Source organism: Miscanthus floridulus, chromosome 11 (assembly GCF_019320115.1).
Source record: "Miscanthus floridulus cultivar M001 chromosome 11, ASM1932011v1, whole genome shotgun sequence".
NCBI lineage: Eukaryota > Viridiplantae > Streptophyta > Magnoliopsida > Poales > Poaceae > Miscanthus > Miscanthus floridulus.
In genome coordinates, this window is record NC_089590.1 from 59,921,425 (window position 1) to 59,942,800 (window position 21,376).

Consider the following 21,376-nt stretch of genomic DNA (forward strand, 5'->3'; position numbering starts at 1 on the left):
TGAAGTTATTTAGTGTCTCAAATATTTGTTTCAAATTCACATATTTTGAGATATAAAATTTTGATTTTTTAAACAATCTTGGATGGAGACACGTCCTATATCAAAGTTATAGTGCTGGACGAGATTTAAAACTTTGTACTTTAAACTTTTTTTTCATTTTTGTTCATTTCTTAGTCAAAATATTCAATACAAGATTACGGAATATCTTTTGTTATTTTCAGTGGCGGTTCATGACAATTAACAGTGACGTTTGGTTAGAGATGAACAACCTATCCACCTCTAAAAATAAAAAATGCCTGTGTCCGGGAAAAAAAAACGTCTCTAGAAATGTTGTCTGGAGAGTTCCAACATAGAGAGTTCAATTCGCTCGTCCAAATCTAGAGCACCATAACTGTTATTAATCGACCCAACCCTTCACGTAGCGTACATAACTGAAGCTTATTCGACACGGGCTTGGCAATCCGCCTGGCATTACATTTCCCGTGGCAGTGGCCAGTGGCACTGTGGCAGCACGTTTGTCACGCAATTCACTATTTTACTCCTCTCGTACACGCAATGGTGCGCCTATTGGCTATTGGTGCGTACCAAATCCAATCATCCTAAACCCAACATTAGCTCATAATAAATGCGAGGTCTGTACCACGTCAGTGACGTCTGCACTTGTGGTCGATCGTGTCCGTCTTCTGCGGCCTGTTCGGGAGGCCGTATCGTATCGTGGATTATTTACTGCTGGCTAGTTTAGTGTAAGAGAAAAACACTGTTCCTGACTAGATATTTACGATTGTTTACAAGCAAGCGAACAGGCTGAGTGATATATCAAGCTCCATTTTGATCGATCGAGCTCTGTAAAACGGAGCGGAGAGGTACCATTTCGTTATCATGGAGAACCTAGCAGGGCAGTTCGCTTATTAGATGACGAGCCCACGAGCATTGCTTCTGCTCCTCCTCCCTCTCGTCCTCTTCCTCTGTACGCTACGCGCGAGCAACAACATTGTTGTTCGGTTCCAAGAGAACAAGGGACTACCACCAGCAGCCAGCAGAGTCTCCCGCCGTCGCCCCCGGCGGTGCCCGTCCTCGGCCACATGCACCTCGTCGGCTCTCTCCCGCACGTCTCCCTCCGCAGCCTCGCCATGACGCACGGCGCGGACCTCATGCTGCTCCGCCTCGGCTCCATGCATGCCGGTGCTCGTCGTGTCGTCGCCCAGCGCCGCCGAGGCCGTGCTGCGTACGCACGACCACGTGTTCGCGTCGCGGGCGCACTCTCTAGTGCCCGAGATCTTCTTCTACGGCCCGTCCGATGTCGGTTTCGCGCCGCACGGCGACTGCTGGCGCCGGGCGATGAAGCTCATCACCACGCACCTTCTCAGCGTCAGGAGGGTGCAGTCGTTCCGCCACGCCCGCGAAGAAGAGGTACGCGGTGATCAAGATTCAAGGATGAATTTTTTACGCGTGGTTACTTGCTTATTTGGGTTATTTGACGCTGAGTGACACACATGCTGTGCCTGGTACGTACTTGTAGGTGAGCAAGGTGATGGCACGGATCGCCGAGGCGGCCGCGGCGGTGGACGTGGGCGAGCTGCTCGGCTCGTTCACGAACGACCTAGCGTGCCGCGCCGTCATGGGCACGTCCTTCCGGAGAGAGGGCCGGAACCAGCTGTTCCGGGAGCTTGTCCGCGACACCACCAAGCTGCTGGGCGGCTTCAACGTCGAGCACTTCTTCCCCTTCCTGGCTCGCTTCGGCGTGCTCGGCAAGCTGGTCCGCGTGAAGTCCAAGAGATTGAGGAGGAGGTGGGACGAGCTACTCCATAGCTGATCGAGGACCATGAGAGCTAATATGGGCGTGTTTGTTTGCCTGGGCGTCGCCAGCCTGTATGGACCAGCCCGGCCAGGCCCAACGGGTGCAACAGCACCTTGTTTTGGGCATTATTCCTAACTGGGGCAGGTCCATGCGGGACTATGTTTGTTTGTCTGGTCCTGCTGTTAGTGTTTCCAACCACCTCCCAACTGTTAGGTTGGGATGGTGTTTGGTTGTCTGGATAGCATGCCATGCAACAGAAGAGCACAGTTTTCATACACAAGGCAATAGATGGTGGCAGCGACAGGGCGGCGAGTGATCTCAAGGATGATGATGACTTCATACATGTTTTGCTCTCCGTTCGACGGGAGTACGGCCTTACCAGGGAGCAAATGAAAGCTCTCCTGCTTGTAAGTGCGCATCCAGCTCTTGTCTCGCCTGCACTTAAAAGTTGCTACAACAATCATCAGACTGGCATGGCATTAACTAAACCTGAACATGCAGGACGTGTTTGTCGGGGGGATAGACTCATCATCTTCGCTGCTCGAATTCACCATTGGCTGAGCTCATGCGGAAGCCACAAGTTATGAACAAGCTACAAGCCGAGGTAAAGGAGCAGCACGTCCAAGGGGCAAGAAATCGTCAGCGAAGACAACCTCAAGGACATGGCCTACCTGAGGGCTGTCACAAAAGAGTCGCTCCGGATACACAACCGCACCTGTCCATGGATAGCTGCGTCATCGAGGGGTACACGATCCCCGCCGGGGTACAGGTCCTGATCAACTCTTGGGCCATCGGCAGAGACGCGCGCTACTGGGGCGAGGACGCCGGGGAGTTCGTCCCTGAGAGGTTCATGGATGGCGGCAGCGCCGTTCATGTTAGCTTCAGGGGGTGACTTTGAGTTCCTGCCTTTCGGGTCTGGACGAAGGATGTGCGCCGGGATGAACTTTGCGACGGCTACTGTAGAGCTGATGCTGGCGAACCTCGTGCATCGTTTTGACTGGGGTTTACCACCGGGGAAGGAGAGCCGCGACATTGATGTGTCGCACGTGTTCGGGCTAGTAGTCCGCCGGAAAGAGAAACTTCTCTTAGTTCCAAAATTATGTGTGTACTAGTAGCATACTGGGATATTAAGGGAGTGTTTGGATCTAGCTATTAAAATTTAGAATGTGTGTCGGAAGAATGTTGCATAGGGTGTTTGGATACTAATAAAAAAACAAATTACATAATCCATCAATATTCTACGAGACGAATTTTTTAAACCTAATTAATCCGTCATTAGCACATGTTTACTTTAGCAAAACATTGTCAAATCATAGACTAATTAGGCTCAAAAGATTCGTCTCGTAAATTAGTCGCAAACTATGTAATTAATTTCGTAATTAGTCTATATTTAATACTTCATACATGTGTCCAAACATCTGATAGGACAGCGACTAAAATTTAGGAGAGGCAACCAAACACCCCCTAAGTATGTTGCATATATGGATGCACTGCAATAAAGGTTGGGTACGTGTAAGTTTCAACATGACTTGTATATACTGGTATCATGCATGACCCATTCTTCGGATGCCTGAAATTTCAAAGAGTTCGAGCAACATCCACGGTCATTCTTGTGTAGGGCTGGATAAAATACTCGTGGCTCGCCAACTCACTCGGCTCGTGGCTGGCTCAGTTTGGTTCGACTCGGCTCGTTTTAATTTTTTTCACGAGTTGAGCTGGAAGTCTAGCTCGCTATTTTAACGAGCCAGCTCGCGAGCTGCTCACGAGCTAAGGCCTATCAGCCCATGACCATAAATCCAGAAGATGATGATGCTGACCTAGAAGTGTGCACCTATTCTAGTGGTATGTAATTCTTATTTTCAGCTGTTTCATATGAATTTTAATTTTATAATTGTTGTGGTACTTAAATGTTGATTTTATGGATTGTTTTTCAGGAAGAAGATGATGATGTTGACATTGAATTTATGGACTTTTCTAAGTTTGTGGTGGCAAGCAACTACTTAGTATGCTGGAACTGCATGATCATAGATGGACCAGTGTTAACACAGAATTTTCGTCCCGTGCCGAGAACACACACAGCAAGCCGGAAGGGTATGCTCGATGGAGCTGTAGATCCGCCTAGCTTCAGTACAGGGATGATCGATCATGCGCACTCCTCCCGAGATGTGCCAGTCAATTTGACCCTGTAATTGACGAGAGAAAGCTTATCAGTAATTAAGGACGGAACTTGCCGGTGTTGCCAGACAGTCCTGAATATACGGCTCTGAGAGCCGATATGAAAGAAGATCGACTAAATAGTCGATTCCAGCATATTCATGAGAATAAATCGGTTAAAGCTCATTGGGTTGTATAAGAAGAATCGATTATCTTTCAAGATAAATGTCGTTATTTGAGCAGATATTAATCAATGTCAATAAGATGTAAATAATGATTGATTTATGCTAAGCCAATGATTATAAGCAACCGAACCCATTTTATATAAAAAAACAATTCAACACCATTTAACCATTTAATAAAGATAAATCTAATGAACATGTTAGATCTCATCTATCGCTATGACCAGTGGAGCATGAGATAGAATCATGCAGGCCGTAGAAATAACAATAGACTCAACGACACTAACTCATTACTAATATCATTGGGGCATAAGGCAGAATCATGCAGGTCATAATATAATAATAAGATCATGAGACTAACACATCTTTCAACCTATCTTTACTTTAACGGTCTCGTGATGCGAACTGCTCGTGAAAGCACTCGATATTGGCTAAAATAGCCGATTCAAACATAGCGCACAGTTAAAGTCATGCCTTATCAGGAATAGATCTACTAAATAACGATCCCCACTTCACGGTGCTAACAGTGGGATGTGAGGCAGAATCACACAGACCATGATAACGGGCCATAGAACGGTTTCGCTAGCCAATAAATCTACTCAAGACGCAACATGTTTTAATCGCACGCTATGCACGATCAAGATTGATGTAAAACAGCCGATAAAACGTAACTCATCGTTTAATGTACAGATTAGATTAGTTTTATATTAACAAACGATGGGCTAAACATGATATAAGGCCGATCTAGATCAATCCCAATCAGACAGAGTGATATTACTGTAATTTAGATGAATAATGAAAGCAATAAGCAATATCGATAACTTAATGAATCTTCCAAAGACTGTCATTCTAAGGTACAACCGATAACTTGACCTTGATCTAGTTCATGCAGTGGGGGTCGACCGGATCGATGCAGTCAAACTTGAACTAGGTAAGAATCGATAACTAACTTATACCAGAGTCGCAGTGAAGGTCGATCGGATCGATACAGTCGTACGAACAGAGGTATAAGTCATGACGGTACTTACAACAAGTAGTGGAGGTCGACCAGATCGATGCTGTCGTACTTGCTGAAAAACTCGCTGAGATATACTCTACTCCTACTCCTAAGGGGTGGCCGGAGCCGAAAAGGTAAATAACTTATATATTATATTGATTGTTGTTTTTTTTACAATAGCCGGGGTTTCATATTTATATCCGGGCCCTGTGCATGACTCCGCACGACTCATTATAATTTTTGAATCTAGAAAAAACATTTTTAATTTAAGATAGTTTGGACTCTAATCTTTTTCTTTTTGTAGAGTCCAACATGTCTCATCCTTGCGCTGATCATAACCTTTGTCATTATCCGCTGGTGCTATCTGAAGAAAGTCGATTCTAGTTTCGCGTTCGAATCAGCTGGTTCCGATCATGCTATTGTTTTCTTGATGATATGATTTTGGGAGCTTTCGAGTCCTTGTGACCCTTCTTTTAAATTTTGGTGTAAACAGCCAGCTATGTTGTATGGTTGATACTTTTGATGAACCTGATATGTATTAATCATGTATGGTTACATAATGGTGTACGTCACCTTTTAAAATTAATGTAGCATAAACATTATAAACATGTGCGTCATATTTTTTTTATAGCTCGCGAGCTAAACGAGCCGAGCCGAGCTGCTCCTTTAGCTCGTAATATTAACGAGCCGTTAGCCTAACGAGCCAACTCGAGCTACACCGAGTCAAACTGAGCCAGCTCTGTTCTTGAATAATCTCCTCACGCTCACCTACTTTTCAGTCTGTGCCATTTGACTAAGGCTGGATAATGTTTCGGCTCGACTCGTTCTAGCTCGTTAAGATAACGAGCTAGCTCGGCTCGGCTCGTTATCCTAACGAGCCAGAAAGTCAGCTTGGCTCGGCTCGTTAAAAGCTCGAGCTGGCTCGTTAAGCTCGCGAGCCAGGTATAAAAAATACACAAAATATAATATTTGCATTTATCTAAAGTTTTAGAATAATAATAATACAAAACAAATGCATCTAACAACCTTAAATCGAATAAAAAATTAATATGTGCTAATATATATATAAGTATAATAAAATACTATAGTATTCATGCATCTAACAACCTTAAATGATACTTTTTCTGAAAGCTTGGCTCGTTTAGCTCGCGAGCTGACTCGAGTTGGCTTGTTATAGCCAATAAACTAAAATCTTGACTCGGCTCAGCTCATTATCATAACAAGCCGAGCCAAGCTGAATCGAGCCAGCCACAAACCGAGCGAACTAACGACCTTTGAGTTTTTCGTGACTCCCTCCATCTGCTCGCACGGACAACCGCTCCCGTCCCCACCCGTGCGCCGCTGCATTCAAGTTCGCCCGTCGGCCACCACCTTCCTCAACCCCATCAGCCAAATCCGAGCCCCCACCTCCCGCATCTCCTCTCCAGCTTTCTTCGGTTGGAGTATGTGCAGCTCAACCATAGGTCTAGCCAGGGATCCTAAATCTGATTTGCCCAAGCTCCCCCATTGCCTTCCAGCCCGAGCTACTCGTCGCCCTCCCTGCCTCCAGTGTGCTTGACCTGCCAATCGCCCTCTCTGCCTCTGATTCGAGCTCCTACCCGAGGTCTCTGTCGCCACTAGCGGAGTCTTGTGGAGGCGATACTAGGTGTCTGCCCCAATTAGTCTAAAAGTGCCTCAAGCGATGAACATACGTACAAATCTCTGTATTTTTATCTCCCAGCTCTCCCATCACATTAATCTTGTGTTGACTCCTGACTTCATGAGACATTCAAGTTCTCTCAATATGTCTAAACACGTAAGCCTGTGAGTTCATCCATTACATCAATCTTCTTCTTGCATGCACATTTGGATGTCACTCTTGCCTTATATTGTATTGTCTGGAGCCTAGAATTTGGGGCTAATCTTTTTTTTTTTGTCCAAACATATGCAATTTACTGTAACTGTTCCCCCCTGATTTTACCTCATACTTCGCTACTGCTTGTCGCCTTCCTACCCGACCACTACCTCCTTTTCTCAAAGGTTCATGGTTCACTTGCTTGTCAATTCATAGTCCATTTGCTTGTCAATATTTCTCATTAATTTGATTGCTCAATGTTCATGGTTCACATGTTTGTCAAATCAGAGTTTATTTGCTCATCAATTTCTCATTAATTTGATCTGTGGATGATGATAGCACATATATATGCTATGGTTTTCTGCCGATTGGGAGCAGAGCTTGATTGGGAGACTCGACAAAGTGTAAATTCCCACAATTTGAAACTCCTATTGACCTCTTCGATGGATGGGAAAACCACAATTTTTATTTAGCGCTTGTGCGCACCGCTTCAGGTTACCAGCGCACAATTTCTAACTATGACTCTTTCAACTGATTAATTTTCTTGCATAACTGATAGAACTTTCCTTTTCTCTCTTGAATACGTAGTATATCTCTTTTCCTTGCATGCCATCTTCTTAATCTCTCTCTCTTTCCTTACATAAATGCTCATAAATATCTCTGGTTAGTTTATCCTCTTAATTAGTATTTTTAAAACTAATGGACTTTATTCGCTACAAACTTAGCAAGAATCAGCACACAATAAGAATTCCATGTGAAAGCATATGTGGTGAAAACTAGGGCTCAACTTGTAAATCAATTGATGACGGTATTCAGCAATGGTGGATCAAGTGGTGCAATGGATGGAGGTAACATAGCTAGTGGTGGTGATCGGCTGATTGCAATGGAGAAGAGAATTGATACATTCCTATGTTTCGTGTTGTGTGAACTTAATGTTGTGACTAACAATACCATTTAAATTTGAATTAACACATTTAAATTCATGGATTTGAATATTAAATATTTGTATAAAGTCATAACATTATTGTTTAAATTAATGTCAGGTAAAATAGGTAGAATACATAGAGATAGAGAGCAAGTAAGAAAAGAGCGAAAAAGAGAAAGTAAATGACTTAATTTGGCTTATTACTAGACTTGCTCATAGTGGCAACCTCGCAGTGCAATTTGATCGTACCTCTCTTTCCTTGGCACTAATAGTCTTTATCACCTTGCCCCACGTTTGCCCTTTTTCATACTTTTCTCTAGCTTTGAAACAAAGAATCTGATTAGTTGCTTGCGTTAGTTTTAGCTTGCATTAGATCTTATGCATCATAACCTAAGCTAGCATAAAAGTTTACAATGTTTTGGTGTTTGATTGTTCCGCACAGGCAAGATGTATTGATAAAATTGTATTTGGTTGTTTACATTTTGTTGCATTTAGACACCTTCATTATATCTAGTTGTAGTATTATGTTTTTAGTAAAGATACAAGGATCAGAATATTTTATTTTTGTGCGTGCATCGGTTTATGTAAACTTGCATTGTCTAATACAAAAAATCTAGCGTACTAGCTAATGCAACATTGGGTTTGCTTTGAGCATTGTCCAAGCTAGCGTAAGAGCTTGTGCGGTTGTGTAGGCAATAAAACACGGACAAACTATATTGTACAAGTTCAGATACATGCTAATATATGCAACCAATCAGATCCAAATAAATTGTATCCAAGTAGAACTTATAGCACACACTGTATAGGCGAGGTAATAAAAATGAACCATGTACGCTGGGTGAAGGCTGTGATCCCGGACGCTCGGATGCAGCTCCAACTAGCATTGTCTTCTCGTAGTTGCAGCACCTATTAAACGGCAATAGGTCAATTGCCTCTCCGATCCTCCGGCGCACTGACGAAAAAACTTCGACGACCTGGTCCGCAAGTCGCATTCTCTACAACTAAAAAACAGCCAGCGTTTTCGTCCACCCGGCGGTCTTCACCGCTTGCCTGCGATCTATGCGCCCCAGCGGTTTCACTGCGTGCGCGCGATCCGCGCCTGCGCCCCGGTGGTTTTCCCGCGTGCCTGCGAACCCCGTTCTGCGCCTACAACAGCGCCCGCGCGATCAAGCCCCCTCCACGCAAACAAACCCAGCACCCCTGCGATCGACTCCTCACACGCGATTGACTCCGCTCGATCCACGCCATATCCGCTGCAAACGAGATCCGTTGCCCAAAAAGACGGCAACGCCATCAATCTCCAAAGCCTTCCCTGCATGCGATACACGCTTCTCTCGTCGTCGCCGCACGTAGACGATCGTCCTCAGGCGCCCCAGGGCACTGCAATCCAGGTGTTCCCTCCCTTCCTCCGGCGAAACCGTGCGGTTCATCATCCTCCCTCAGTCCCCTGCTTCTGTTCATCTTCGTCGTCGTCTCTGAAGAGTGACGACGGCGCGAGGCTAGGCATCCAGGCCGCTCCCAGCCGTCGCTACGCTCCCCTTCGTCGCCCGCGTTGAGGGCCTCCAGGTGCAGCACCTCGGCGGCGGCGGCCTCCCAATCGACGCCGTCATCCAGAATGCCGTCCCGTGCCCACCCCCGGCGGCGGCGTCATGGTCCTGGCCATCTACCGGCAGCAGCACCAACGCAGCCAGGGGGCGACGGCGCGTAGAAGTCTGTGGCGCCGACCAACATCCGCGACGTGGTCATCCGCCAGGGCCAGGTCTACGCCAACACGAGATACGGACGTCTTCCCGGAGCTCTACGACCTCGGCTCCGCCTTCCCCGAGATCATCCCCCTCGGTGACGCGCCGCCCGAAGCCCCGAACGCGTACGTGGAGCGCAGCTTCCTGGTGGAGTCCCCCCGCGGCGAGCTGATGCAGGTGGAGCTGCTCCGCCCGACGGCCGCGGGAGGATAAGGGTTCGTGGTGCACGTGCTGGACGATTGCGGGGAGATGTGGGAGGATACGGAAGACATCAGCGACGCCGCCGTGCTCGTGGACGCGGCAGGCGCCGTGGCCGCTTCCACCAGGTTGTGTCCCGCGCTGAGGCCCAACACCGTGTACTATGCCGTGGACCTGGAGGGGGAGACGCGGTCACGCGGGTGTGAGCGTACAGCCTCGCGGGCTTGCATCTGTCTGTTAGCGAGAATGGCGTTGCCGAATGATCTCGATAGAGCACGCTACTCTTGCTTGTCTGTGTTTTCAGGTTTCCTCGCTCGTTGATTTCCATGTGTCAGTATATTGCAGCTTGGACTCGGCACAGGTGTGGGGCTCCTCCTACCTCGACGCCGTCCGCCGTGGGCTCTCCGGCGCATGCGGATGATTCAGCTGAGGGCACCTTCGCCCAGCCGCCCGCCTGCGCCATCGAGGAGCAGCCAGCGGAGGCGGAGAAGACCAAGCGCCCACCACGGCGCAAGCGGGGAAGACGCAAGAGGAGGCACGCGCGGCACATGGGTGGTGACGGCGACACCAGCCAACCCGGCGGCCGCGTCCCCGTGCACCAGCGTTTGGGGCGCAGCATCGGCACTGCGGAGCGTCAACCGACGCAGCCTCGCAATGGAGGAAGGGAGCGGGTGCCGGTGCACCTCCGTCTCGGCGGGAACGACCGCGTGCCGGCACACCAGCACCTCGGTCCACGGGCTCCTCCACGGTGCCGCCGTCGGATCTCGCCACCCGGCGCCAACGGCTGGAGAGAGGTGTTAGATTGATCTCTAATCCTAACTGGACCCAACGGCCTAGTTGGGCCTTTGATTCGCACCCTGATTGGGGGCGCCCAGCCCACCATGGTTGGAGGGCTCCTGTCACACTGCGCTATAAAAAGAGGTGGGGACCGGCGGCTCTTATCACGAGGTTGACCTGAGCCGAGCTCCCCACCGACATCTAAACCCTAATCCGATCAGAGAGGAGCGCAGCCAGTGACGGGAAGCCACCAGCCACGCCGCCTCTAGACTGCGTCACCGGACTTCACTGCCTTCACCGCCAGTCGCCACTGCCCATCACCGACGTCCTCTTCCCCGACCATCGCTGCCCTAGCGCAGATCAACTCCATGGCGGACGCGAGTGGATCTTCCACAGCGGTGTCAGGTTTGACAAGTCCATCTTCTACTCCACCCCTCTATGTCTCTCGTTGCAATAGTAGATGTACTAGGACTCATGATTCTATTTAATCGCAAGTAGCCCCTCGGATCTAGCCCTAGTACGATCTACAGATTTAACAATGGTACTAGAGCCATCGGTTTCTAGGGTTTTAGATCTAGAACAGGTAAACCGATTAGAAAAGTAAGTAGAAGGTTAGATCCAGTATGGGTCTAACAAGAACAAAGGGTTCGGTTGAACGCTAACCCTAACTAGGTTAAGAAAAGGAGAAAAGAAGAGGGTTTCGGTGTTAAGAATGTAGGAGCCGAACCCTAAACCCGTGAAGACTTCACGGGAAAGATAAACAGTGAAACCCTAAAAAGAAAAGAAACCCTAACCCTAACTATCCCCAATCGGTTGAATCCGAGAACTGAAAAAAGAACCAAATCTGAAGGGGAAGAAGGGGAAGGGGAGGCCTACCTCACTGCTGCGCTACGCTGCTATCACGCCGGTGCGCGGGGAAAAGAAGACCAAGCCGGGGGCGCTACTCGCCGGGCTCTGGCCAAAGGTGATATGAACCCACTAGGGTTTGTTTCCAATCTTTCGATGAGAGGTGTGGGATAACTCGATTGATGGGTGGAGACGACGTTCACAGCCTGACTACATCCTTCCAAGCTGCGCCTTAGCAACCGATACACCACCTCCAATGGCTGCCGCGATCTTGTGGAGCGCGTCATCCGACCACTAGGACACTCGTCCTGCAAGCAATCGAAGAACTAGCAAGAACAAGTATAGCAAGTACTGAATTACTAGATGTAGATGAAAGTTTCAAACTCAATCTCAATTAAGGTGGGGTTCCAAAGACAAGAAGACGGGCGGCTGATCCAGCACGCGCGCTTACAAGCAAGTAGCGAGAGCTAAACTTGATCTAAACAAAACCCGACTATTCTTGGTGGCGGCTAAGGAGTATATGAAGGTGGAAGGATGACCAGGGGGTGTTGGGGTCGTTCTCCAACCCTAGGATGCGTCCCTAATGGACCCAACTTGATACACGGCCCATTGGACCAAACTAAGGTGACGCAGCACCTTTGGACAGACAAGCTCTCAGTAGTAATTCAGTCATTGTGGCCGCCTCAAAATAGATATGGACTTGATTCCAGATCCATATGAAAGTAGACTTCATAAGGATTCCATGAAGTACTTGAACACCCCAATCCGAGTCCGTATGCGACCGTGGTGACCATCACAAGTTGGAGCTATCCTGGAGTCCAAATTCAGCCTCCGCGAATCCTTGTCCCTTTCGGTCCTCTCCCTGGTTCCTAACCAAAACAAGAGTGCACGTGTCTTCATGGTCTAAATATGATAAACAAGAACTCAAGAGTGAACTTACTTAATGATTAATGTGACGAGCACGGGCGCGAGTAATAGGACCAGAAACTGGTACTCGTGTCGGCATGGATATATCATTGGTGTTGATGTCCTCATCATCCTCCCCTTCTTGCATTTGAGGCGTCCTCGACTCAAACTCGTCTTATTCTCCCAAATATGGCTTCAAATCTACAATATTAAATGTGGGACTAATCACAAATTCTACAGGCAGATCGAGTTTATATGTATTATCATTAATTTTCTCTAACACTTTAAATGGTCCATCAGCCCTAGGCATCAATTTAGACTTTCTGAAATCAGGAAACCTATCCTTTCTCAAGTGCAACCAAACTAAATCTCCAGGTTCAAATATTAGTTCCCTTCTACCTTTATCACCAGCAATCTTATATTTAGCATTCATACGCTCTATGTTTTCTTTAGTTGTTTCATGCAGTTTTAACATCAATTCAGCACGCTTAGTAGCATCAAAATTTAGTTTTTCAGAAGATGGCAAAGGCATCAAATCAATAGGAGCACGAGGAAAGAAACCATAGACAATCTAAAATGGGCACATCTTTGTAGTAGAATGCAGTGAATGATTATAAGCAAATTCAATATGAGGCAAACAATCTTCCCACATCTTAATGTTCTTCTTTAAAACAGCCCTTAACATAGTAGACAAAGTTCTATTGACAACTTCAGTTTGACCATCGGTTTGGGGATGACATGTAGTAGAAAACAAAAGCTTAGTCCTCAGTTTTCCCCACAAAGTCTTCCAAAAATGACTAAGAAATTTAGCATCACGATCAGAAACAATTGTGTTGGGCACACCATGCAAACGAACAATTTCTCGAAAGAACAAATCAGCAATATGAGTAGCATCATCCGTTTTATGACAGAGTATGAAATGTGCCATCTTAGAAAATCTATCAACAACCACAAACACACTGTCACGTCCCTTCCTAGTCCTTGGCAAACCCAACACAAAATCCATAAAAATATCTTCCTAAGAGGCACTAGAAACAGGTAGAGGCAAATACAAACCGTGTGGATTTAACCGTGACTTAGCCTTTTGACAAGTCGTGCAACGAGCAACAAACCTCTCCACATCTCTTCTCATCTTTGGCCAAAAGAAATGACCAACAAGTATGTCCTCCGTTTTCTTAGCTCCAAAATGCCCCATCAAGCCACCTCCATGCGCTTCCTACAGCAACAACAAACGAACGGAGCTAACTGGAATGCATAGCTTGTTAGCTCTAAACACAAACCCATCACTAAAGATGAATTTGTTCCAACCTTTCCCATCTTTACAATGCAGCAACACATCTTTAAAATCAGCATCATTAACGTATTGGCCCTAAATTATATTGTTTCTAATCCAAAGATTTTGTAATCAAGTTGATTCAGCAAGGTATATCTCCTAGACAAAGCATCAGCAATAATATTCTTTTTTCCTTTCTTGTGCTTAATAACATAAGGAAAAGATTCAATAAATTTAACCCACTTAGCATGTCTACGGTTCAATTTCCCTTGACTACGAATATGCTTCAAAGACTCATGATCAGAATGAATAACAAACTCTTTGGGCCACAAGTAATGCTGCCATGTTTCTAATGTGCGAACAAGAGCATACAATTCCTTATCATATGTAGAATAATTTAGAACAGGCCCGCTCAATTTTTCACTAAAATACACAACAGGTTTGCCTTCTTATAACAAAACACCACCCAGTCCAATTCCGCTAGCATCACATTCAAGCTCAAAAGTCTTATTAAAATCAGGAAGTTGGAGGAGAGGTGCATGTGTCAACTTATCTTTTAGCATATTGAAGGAGTTCTCTTGTACTTTGCCCCAACTAAAAGGCACTCCCTTCTTTGTAAGCTCATTCAAAGGTGCAGCAATGGTACTGAAGTCCTTCACAAATCGGCGATAGAAACCAGTAAGTCCTAGGAAACTCCGTACTTGTGTGATAGTCTTTGGTACAGGCCATCCCTATATAGCTTCTACCTTGGCTTGATCAACCTCAATTCCCTGTGGAGTCACAACATAGCCAAGAAAAGACACTTGATCGGTGCAAAAGGTGCACTTCTTAAGGTTGCCAAATAAACGTGCATCTCGTAAAGCATTAAAAACAGCACGTAAGTGATCAAGATGTTCATCCATAGATTTGCTGTAAATCAATATATCATCAAAGTAGACTACAACAAATTTTCTAATGAAAGCACGCAGAACCTCGTTCATTAACCTCATGAAGGTACTAGGTGCATTAGTTAACCCAAAAGGCATGACTAACCACTCATATAAACCAAATTTAGTTTTGAAAGCAGTTTTCCATTCATCTCCCAATTTCATACGAATCTAGTGGTACCCACTTCGCAAATCAACTTTGGAAAACACATTAGCACCACTCAGTTCATCAAGCATATCATCCAATCGTGGAATAGGGTGTCGATATCGAATGGTGATATTATTAATAGCTCTACAATCAACACACATACGCCATGTTCCATCTTTCTTAGGCACTAAAATGACAGGAACAGCACAAGGACTAAGGGACTCATGCACATAACCTTTGTCGAGTAGTTCTTGCACTTGTCGTTGAATTTCCTTCGTTTCTTCCAGATTAGTCCTGTATGGCGCACGGTTTGGCAAAGATGCACCAAGAATAAGATCAATTTGGTGCTCAATCCCTCGTATTGGTGGCAGCCCCACTGGTATCTCACTTGGAAAAACATCCAAAAACTCCTGCAAAATGTTAGCAACAGCAGGGGGCAAAGAATGCTGCATATCGTGAACTGAAATCAAAGCACCCTTGCATACCAAAGCATAGGCAACAGAAGTGGAAGCAACCAATTCATTAATATCAGATTTAGTAGCAAGCAAGCAATGTCCTTTCAATCTTATCTCATCTTTGTTACTACTAACAGATTTGACATTTTTATCGATCTCAGATTTAGTTTTCTTAGCTTTAGCAACATCATCACGCACAATAGCTTCAGGAGACATAGGAAGCAAAACAATTTTCTTATCATGGTGTATGAGAGAATACATATTTAATCTACCATGATGCATACAATCTGTATCAAATTGCCATGGTCTACCTAGCAAAATATGACAAGCTTCCATAGGCACAACATCACACTCAACAACATCATGATATGATCCAATAGCAAAATGAATTCGTACCAATCTCGTTACCTTAACCTTACCACTGTTGTTGAGCCATTGAATGTGATATGGATGTGGGTGCGGTTTGGTTGTAAGTGCAAGCTTCTTTACCATATCGCTGCTAGCTAAGTTGTTGCAGCTACCTCCATCAATTATCTAACGGCATGAATGCTCTTTAATGACACACTTTGTTTGGAACAGTGTATGCCGCTGATTTTGCTCCGCCTTCTCCATTTATGCGCTAAGCACACGCTGCACAATGAGGCTCTCATAATGATCTGCATCCTCTGCTCCAATCTGCTCTTCTGGTTGTTCCTCACTTCCTACATGGTCAGCAGCAAGCAAAGCAAGTGTATCTTTATCAAAATCACTAGCAGAGGAATACTCACCATCATCTTTAACGACCATAACACGCTTGCTTGGACAGTCACGCATCACATGTCCATATCCCTTGCACCGGTGACACTGAACGTCTCTTGTTCTACCTATAGATGCCATGGATGAAGCACTCGCAGCAGGCTTCTGGGTCGTCTTCGCCACTGAATTTGCGGAAGTAGCACGAGGTTTGTCGCTGGATGTTGGCATAGGAGCACGTGTAGTTGGAGTAGTAGTCGTGCGGGGCTGCCATGAATTAGTTTTCCCTGCAGAAATATTATTCTTGGCACTGGCACGTCGCCCTTGCACTTCCCTTTCAGCTTTACAAGCAAGATGAAACAAACGGGTTACGTTAGTGTATTCTTTATAATCAAGGATGTCCCGGATTTCACGATTTAACCCACCCAAAAATCTTGCCATAGCAGGTTCCTCATCCTCATCTAAATTACAACGCAACATACCTATTTGCAATTCTTGATAATATTCTTCTACACTTTTAGCACCCTATCTCAGTTGTTGCAATTTATTTAACAAATCACGTGCATAGTAAGAAGGAACAAATCTAGCCCTCATGATTCGTTTCAAAGCATTCTAAGTTCGTGGTATGTTATTAGGATTTTTCTTGCCATATTCTATCCACCAAACAGTAGCAAAATCAGTAAACTCACTAGTAGCAGCCCTAACACGTGTATTCTCAGGAAATTTATGACATGCAAACTTTTGATCAACAACAATTTCCCAAGTAATGTATGCATCAGGATCATATTTACCATCAAAAGGAGGTATCTTAAATTTTATCTTACTGAAAGCATCATTATTATTGGGTACCTCACGTCGGCGGTGACCACCCATACCTCTACGATTGTGGCGTAGGCGACGCCAGTCACGAGTGTCATGAGCATCATGTTCAGTATCAGCAGTGTAATCATCATCATAATTATCTTTGCGTCGCTCTTCGTCCTTGTTGTCTTCATTATGCTGCTCTTTGTCTTTCATGTGGAAGTCATCAAAACGCTTCAGAAGAGCAGCAAGGCTTCTGTCCATACGGGCAATAGATGCCTCCAATCCTATAAGCTTGGTGGTGGAGGCAAGTTGGGTGGCCTCCAATTGCCCAATCTTGTCATTGGTCACCTGCAAATCTTGATCAAGTCCTTCTGTATGCAGCTGCACTTGCCTTGTAAAATGTTGAATGATGCCCTTGGTGTGAGGAGATTGTGGCCTCTTGTTAACATCCTCTGATCCTGCACATGGTTTAAAAGACAAGGGCAACAAGAAAACAGGTGAAGAAATAAAAGCCCTACAGCTATTAGGATATAGCTACTGCAAGGCGCTCACTCTCAACCTATTACAAAAGCTCTTACCAATTCTTACCTTGCTCAACAGGAGGAAACGGCAACCAACAAGTCTGCAACCATGGAATGAAGTGTATCGGTGCCGCAACAACAACACCTATCAAGCTGTAGTCGAAATATGTGGAGCTATAGGTGGGCTGAAGCAAGGAAGTACTAGCACCATGTTAGTCACAAAAGCAAGCTGAATAATCGTTCAACGGTGGTACTGTGCTCGTCCTAGCCTAGACCATGCTAGAGACGCGAGCCTGGGCACAAAGGAGGTCACAACACAGCACCGGAAACAATGGAGAAGCACAACGAACAGCCCCCTTTTTTCTTTTTTTCCTTTTTTTTTCTTTTTTCCTTTTTTTCTTTTTTTTCTAGGGATCCTCAAAACTGATTATATAAACAAAAAGACTTCACAGGAGTCACACACCACACAAACTTTTTTTGAAGGACAGGGGTATTCCGGTAAAAAAAGATACTCTCTCTCTAGAGTAAAAAAAACCGAGCCAAAACGTATATGCAGGACGTGGAGTGTTTGAGTATAAGTAGGACTACTACTGCACAAAGATGTACTCAGATTCAGACTCACAATAGCAGCCAGGTAGCTGTCAATTCAGACTAAAAACCGATTCCAACTCGAACTCAACACCACGTGGGATTCGGTCTCCAACTCAGATTCCTACTCGGTCTTGAACACAAGAATGTATTCGGATTCAGCCAACAGAAGGTTTATATGTTAGCACACGGCTGTGACTAGAACGTGATAAGAACTCGAAACTCTAAAGGACAAAAACTAAGACCAGCAACTCGACACAACCGATGTAGCCGACGACTCAACAAGCCCTAACTAAGCAGTGCTAGCAAAGGCTCAAAGGGTTTATAGGATCGCGGTAAAACTAATCTACTATATTTTTTTGGCTTTTCTAGACTATAGGAAAAAAATTAGAACAACGAAGGATTGGAAGACTCTCACCGATAAACCTTGCTCTGATTACCAACTGATATGAACCCGCTAGGGTTAGTTTCCGATCTTTCAATGAGAGGTGTGGGATAACTCGATTGATGGTGGAGACGACATTCATGGCCTGACTACAGCCTTCTAAGCTGTGCCTTAGCAACCGATACACCACCTCCAATGGCTGCCGCGATCTTGTGGAGCGTGTCACCCGACCACTAGGGCACTCATCCTGCAAGCAATCGAAGAATTAGCAAGAACAAGTATAGCAGGTACTGAATTACTAGATGTAGATGAAAGTTTCAAACTCAATCTCAATTAAGGTGGGGTTCCGAAGACAAAAAGACGGGCGGCTGATCCAGCACGCGCGCTTACAAGCAAGTAGCGAGAGCTAAACTTGATCTAAACAAAACCCGACTATTCTTGGTGGTGGCTAAGGAGTATATGAAGGTGGAAGGATGACCAGGGGGTGTTGGGGTCGTTCTCCAACCCTAGGATGCATCCCTAATGAACCCAACTTGATACACGACCCATTAGACCAAACTAAGGTGACGTAGCACCTTTGGATAGACAAGCTCTCAGTAGTAATTTAGTCATTGTGGCCGCCTCAAAATAGATATGGACTTGATTCCAGATCCATATGAAAGTAGACTTCATAAGGATTCCATGAAGTACTTGAACGCCCCAATTCGAGTCCGTATGCGACCGTGGTGACCATCACAAGTTGGAGCTGTCCTGGAGTCCGAATTCAGCCTCCGCGAATCCTTGTCCCTTTCGGTCCTCTTCCTGGTTCCTAACCAAAACAAGAGTGCACGTGTCTCCATGGTCTAAATATAATGGACAGGAACTCAAGAGTGAACTTACTTAATGATTAATGTGACGAGCACGGGCGTGAGTAATAGGACCAGAAACTGGTACTCGTGTCGGCATGGATGTATCGTTGGTGTTGATGTCCTCATCAAAAGGGGCGCCGTAGCTAGGCCGCTCGACGGCGGCGCGCTCACCCGCGTGGGGAGCGCGTGCTCCGGCGAGGGGGCCGGCGATGGCGCCAAGTCGTCTGCTCGCTTACGCACGCTCTCACTCGGTGGCTGCTGTTGCTGCGCTGAGAAGAGGAACAAGAGCAGCGAAGAGAGAGAGAGAGAGAGAGAGAGAGCAAAGTGTCGAATGAGCTAGGGTTTTTGGATCGCACGGCCGCGACGGCGTTTTATTCGCGCGATATCGCCGCTCGGCTGTCGGATCAGTGCGGATGGCTTAGATCGAGCGGGCCAGCGATGCGGCCCAAGCGGGCGCACGTGGTCGAGCAGCTTTGCTGGCCTAGGCCTGGGTGCGGTCGGGCGTCGCACAAGGGAAGCGGGCCGAGCAGTTTTGGTTGCTGGGCCAAAGGAACTTAACGAAATGAATCAGTTTTTTTTCCTTTTTCCAGTAAATATTTATTTCCTAGAAAATGAATAAATGGCTTAAAGAAAATAGAAAAGAGAATTTTCTTGTGGGTAAAATTCACTAAATTGAATTATTTTTCGCTGCGTATTTAAAGATGTTATTTTCATTATTAAATTCAAACCAACAGAAGAATTTAATTTTGAAAAATAGATATATTTTAATTGATTATAATATTATTATTATTCTGACCAACATTGATTAATGGCAATATTATAATGTTTTGTCTTGCATTAATTCTATTTCTGCCCAACGGTGATGTAGAATTAATGTAGAGAACAATTATATATTTTAATTTTGACCAACGTTGGAACTAAGGCATGCAATTATTATTGTTATTATTTATGTTCTCACTCTATTTGAATTGTGTTTTCAGGCAGATATAACTTGATGGGTTGTATCAAAGAGATCCCCACTCTCAAAGGCGATAACTACACTGAGTGGAAGAAAAAGATCGACCTAGCCTTCATCTTGGCTGAGGTGGACTGGGTAGTCACCACACCGTGTCCCATAGAGCCTATGGCACCAGTGAGTGAGACAAACATGGCTGATGCCGCTTGGACAACCAGAGAGAGGGATTTTGCATCCCAAATAATGTCCTATGACCTTGAGCATAGAAAGTGGATCACTGCCAACAAGAAGTGTTTGGCTGTGATAAAGAACACGATTGAGCCTGCAATTGTGGGCTCAATCTCAGAGTGTGACACCATCACCGAGTATAGCGAAAGAATAAAGAGTCAGTTCACTCGCTCTTCGAAGACATATGCTACCCAGCTGATAAAGCAGCTGGTGACAGAGAGGTACTCAGATAATGATGGCATAAGAGAGCACATACTAAGGATGAGCAATTTGGCATCCAAGCTAAAACCAATGGATCTGGCTCTCAAGGATGAGTTCTTTATCCATCTGATTTTTGCTTCCTTGCCAAAAGAGTTTGACACTTTTGTTATCAACTATAACATACAGCCTGAGAAATGGGACATGGAGAGGCTCATGGCTATGTGTGTGCAAGAAGAGGAGAGAATGAAAGCTGTCAATGGTGGCTCTATCAATTATTTGAAAGACAATAAGAAAAAAAATAATAATGCTAACTCCTCTTCAAAGTCAAAGGAAAAGGGTCACATGCTGCATCAGCCTCAGCAGAACAAGTTCACAATAGAGAAAGACCAATGTCTCTATTGTAAGAAGATGGAACATTATAAGAAAGATTATCCCGATTACTTAAAGATGATCATGGCAAAGAAAGGTGAAAATATTATTATGTTCATAAATGAATCTCTGTATGTACAATATTCGAAATCTACTTGGTGGATTGACTCAGGTGCAACTATTCATGTTGCTAATTCTTTACAGGGATTCCGTTCGACAAGGACTACGCAAAGAAGCGAAAGACACGTTAAAGTTGCAAATGGAGTCCTAGCAGAAGTTGAAACCGTTGGTGATCTTTCTCTAGACCTTGCTGATGGTTTCAAACTTATACTTAGAGATGTTCTTTATGTTCCCTCGTTACAGAGGAACTTGTTTAGTGTTTCATGTTTGGACAATGATGGATATGATTGCCATTTTGGAAATGGCAAATATAAGATAACATTTAATAATGCATGTGTTGGTCTTGCTATCTTACAAAATGAGCTTTATTTGTTATCACTACGTGATGATGTGAATGTTGTATGCGATGATGGGAACGTTGTGTGCGACAATATGAATGTATCCTCGTCTACGGATGTAAATAG

At 45.2% G+C, this 21,376-nt stretch overlaps 1 protein-coding gene and 2 pseudogenes across 1 annotated transcript; 2 read left to right on the top strand and 1 right to left on the bottom strand.

Annotated features, from left to right (window-relative positions):
- Positions 1 to 879: 879 nt before the first annotated feature.
- LOC136491485 (indole-2-monooxygenase-like) lies at positions 880 to 2,910 on the top strand (annotated as a pseudogene).
- Positions 2,911 to 9,089: 6,179 nt separating this feature from the next.
- Positions 9,090 to 21,169, top strand: LOC136494674 (uncharacterized). The gene is made up of 4 exons (XM_066490846.1): positions 9,090 to 10,751; positions 10,829 to 11,012; positions 20,020 to 20,889; positions 20,997 to 21,169. Exons 2-4 carry the CDS (start codon positions 10,976 to 10,978, stop codon positions 21,041 to 21,043), a joined length of 954 nt encoding a protein of 317 aa, XP_066346943.1. The 5' UTR covers positions 9,090 to 10,751; positions 10,829 to 10,975; the 3' UTR covers positions 21,044 to 21,169.
- Positions 15,606 to 16,766, bottom strand: LOC136492960 (uncharacterized; annotated as a pseudogene).
- Positions 21,170 to 21,376: the final 207 nt, after the last annotated feature.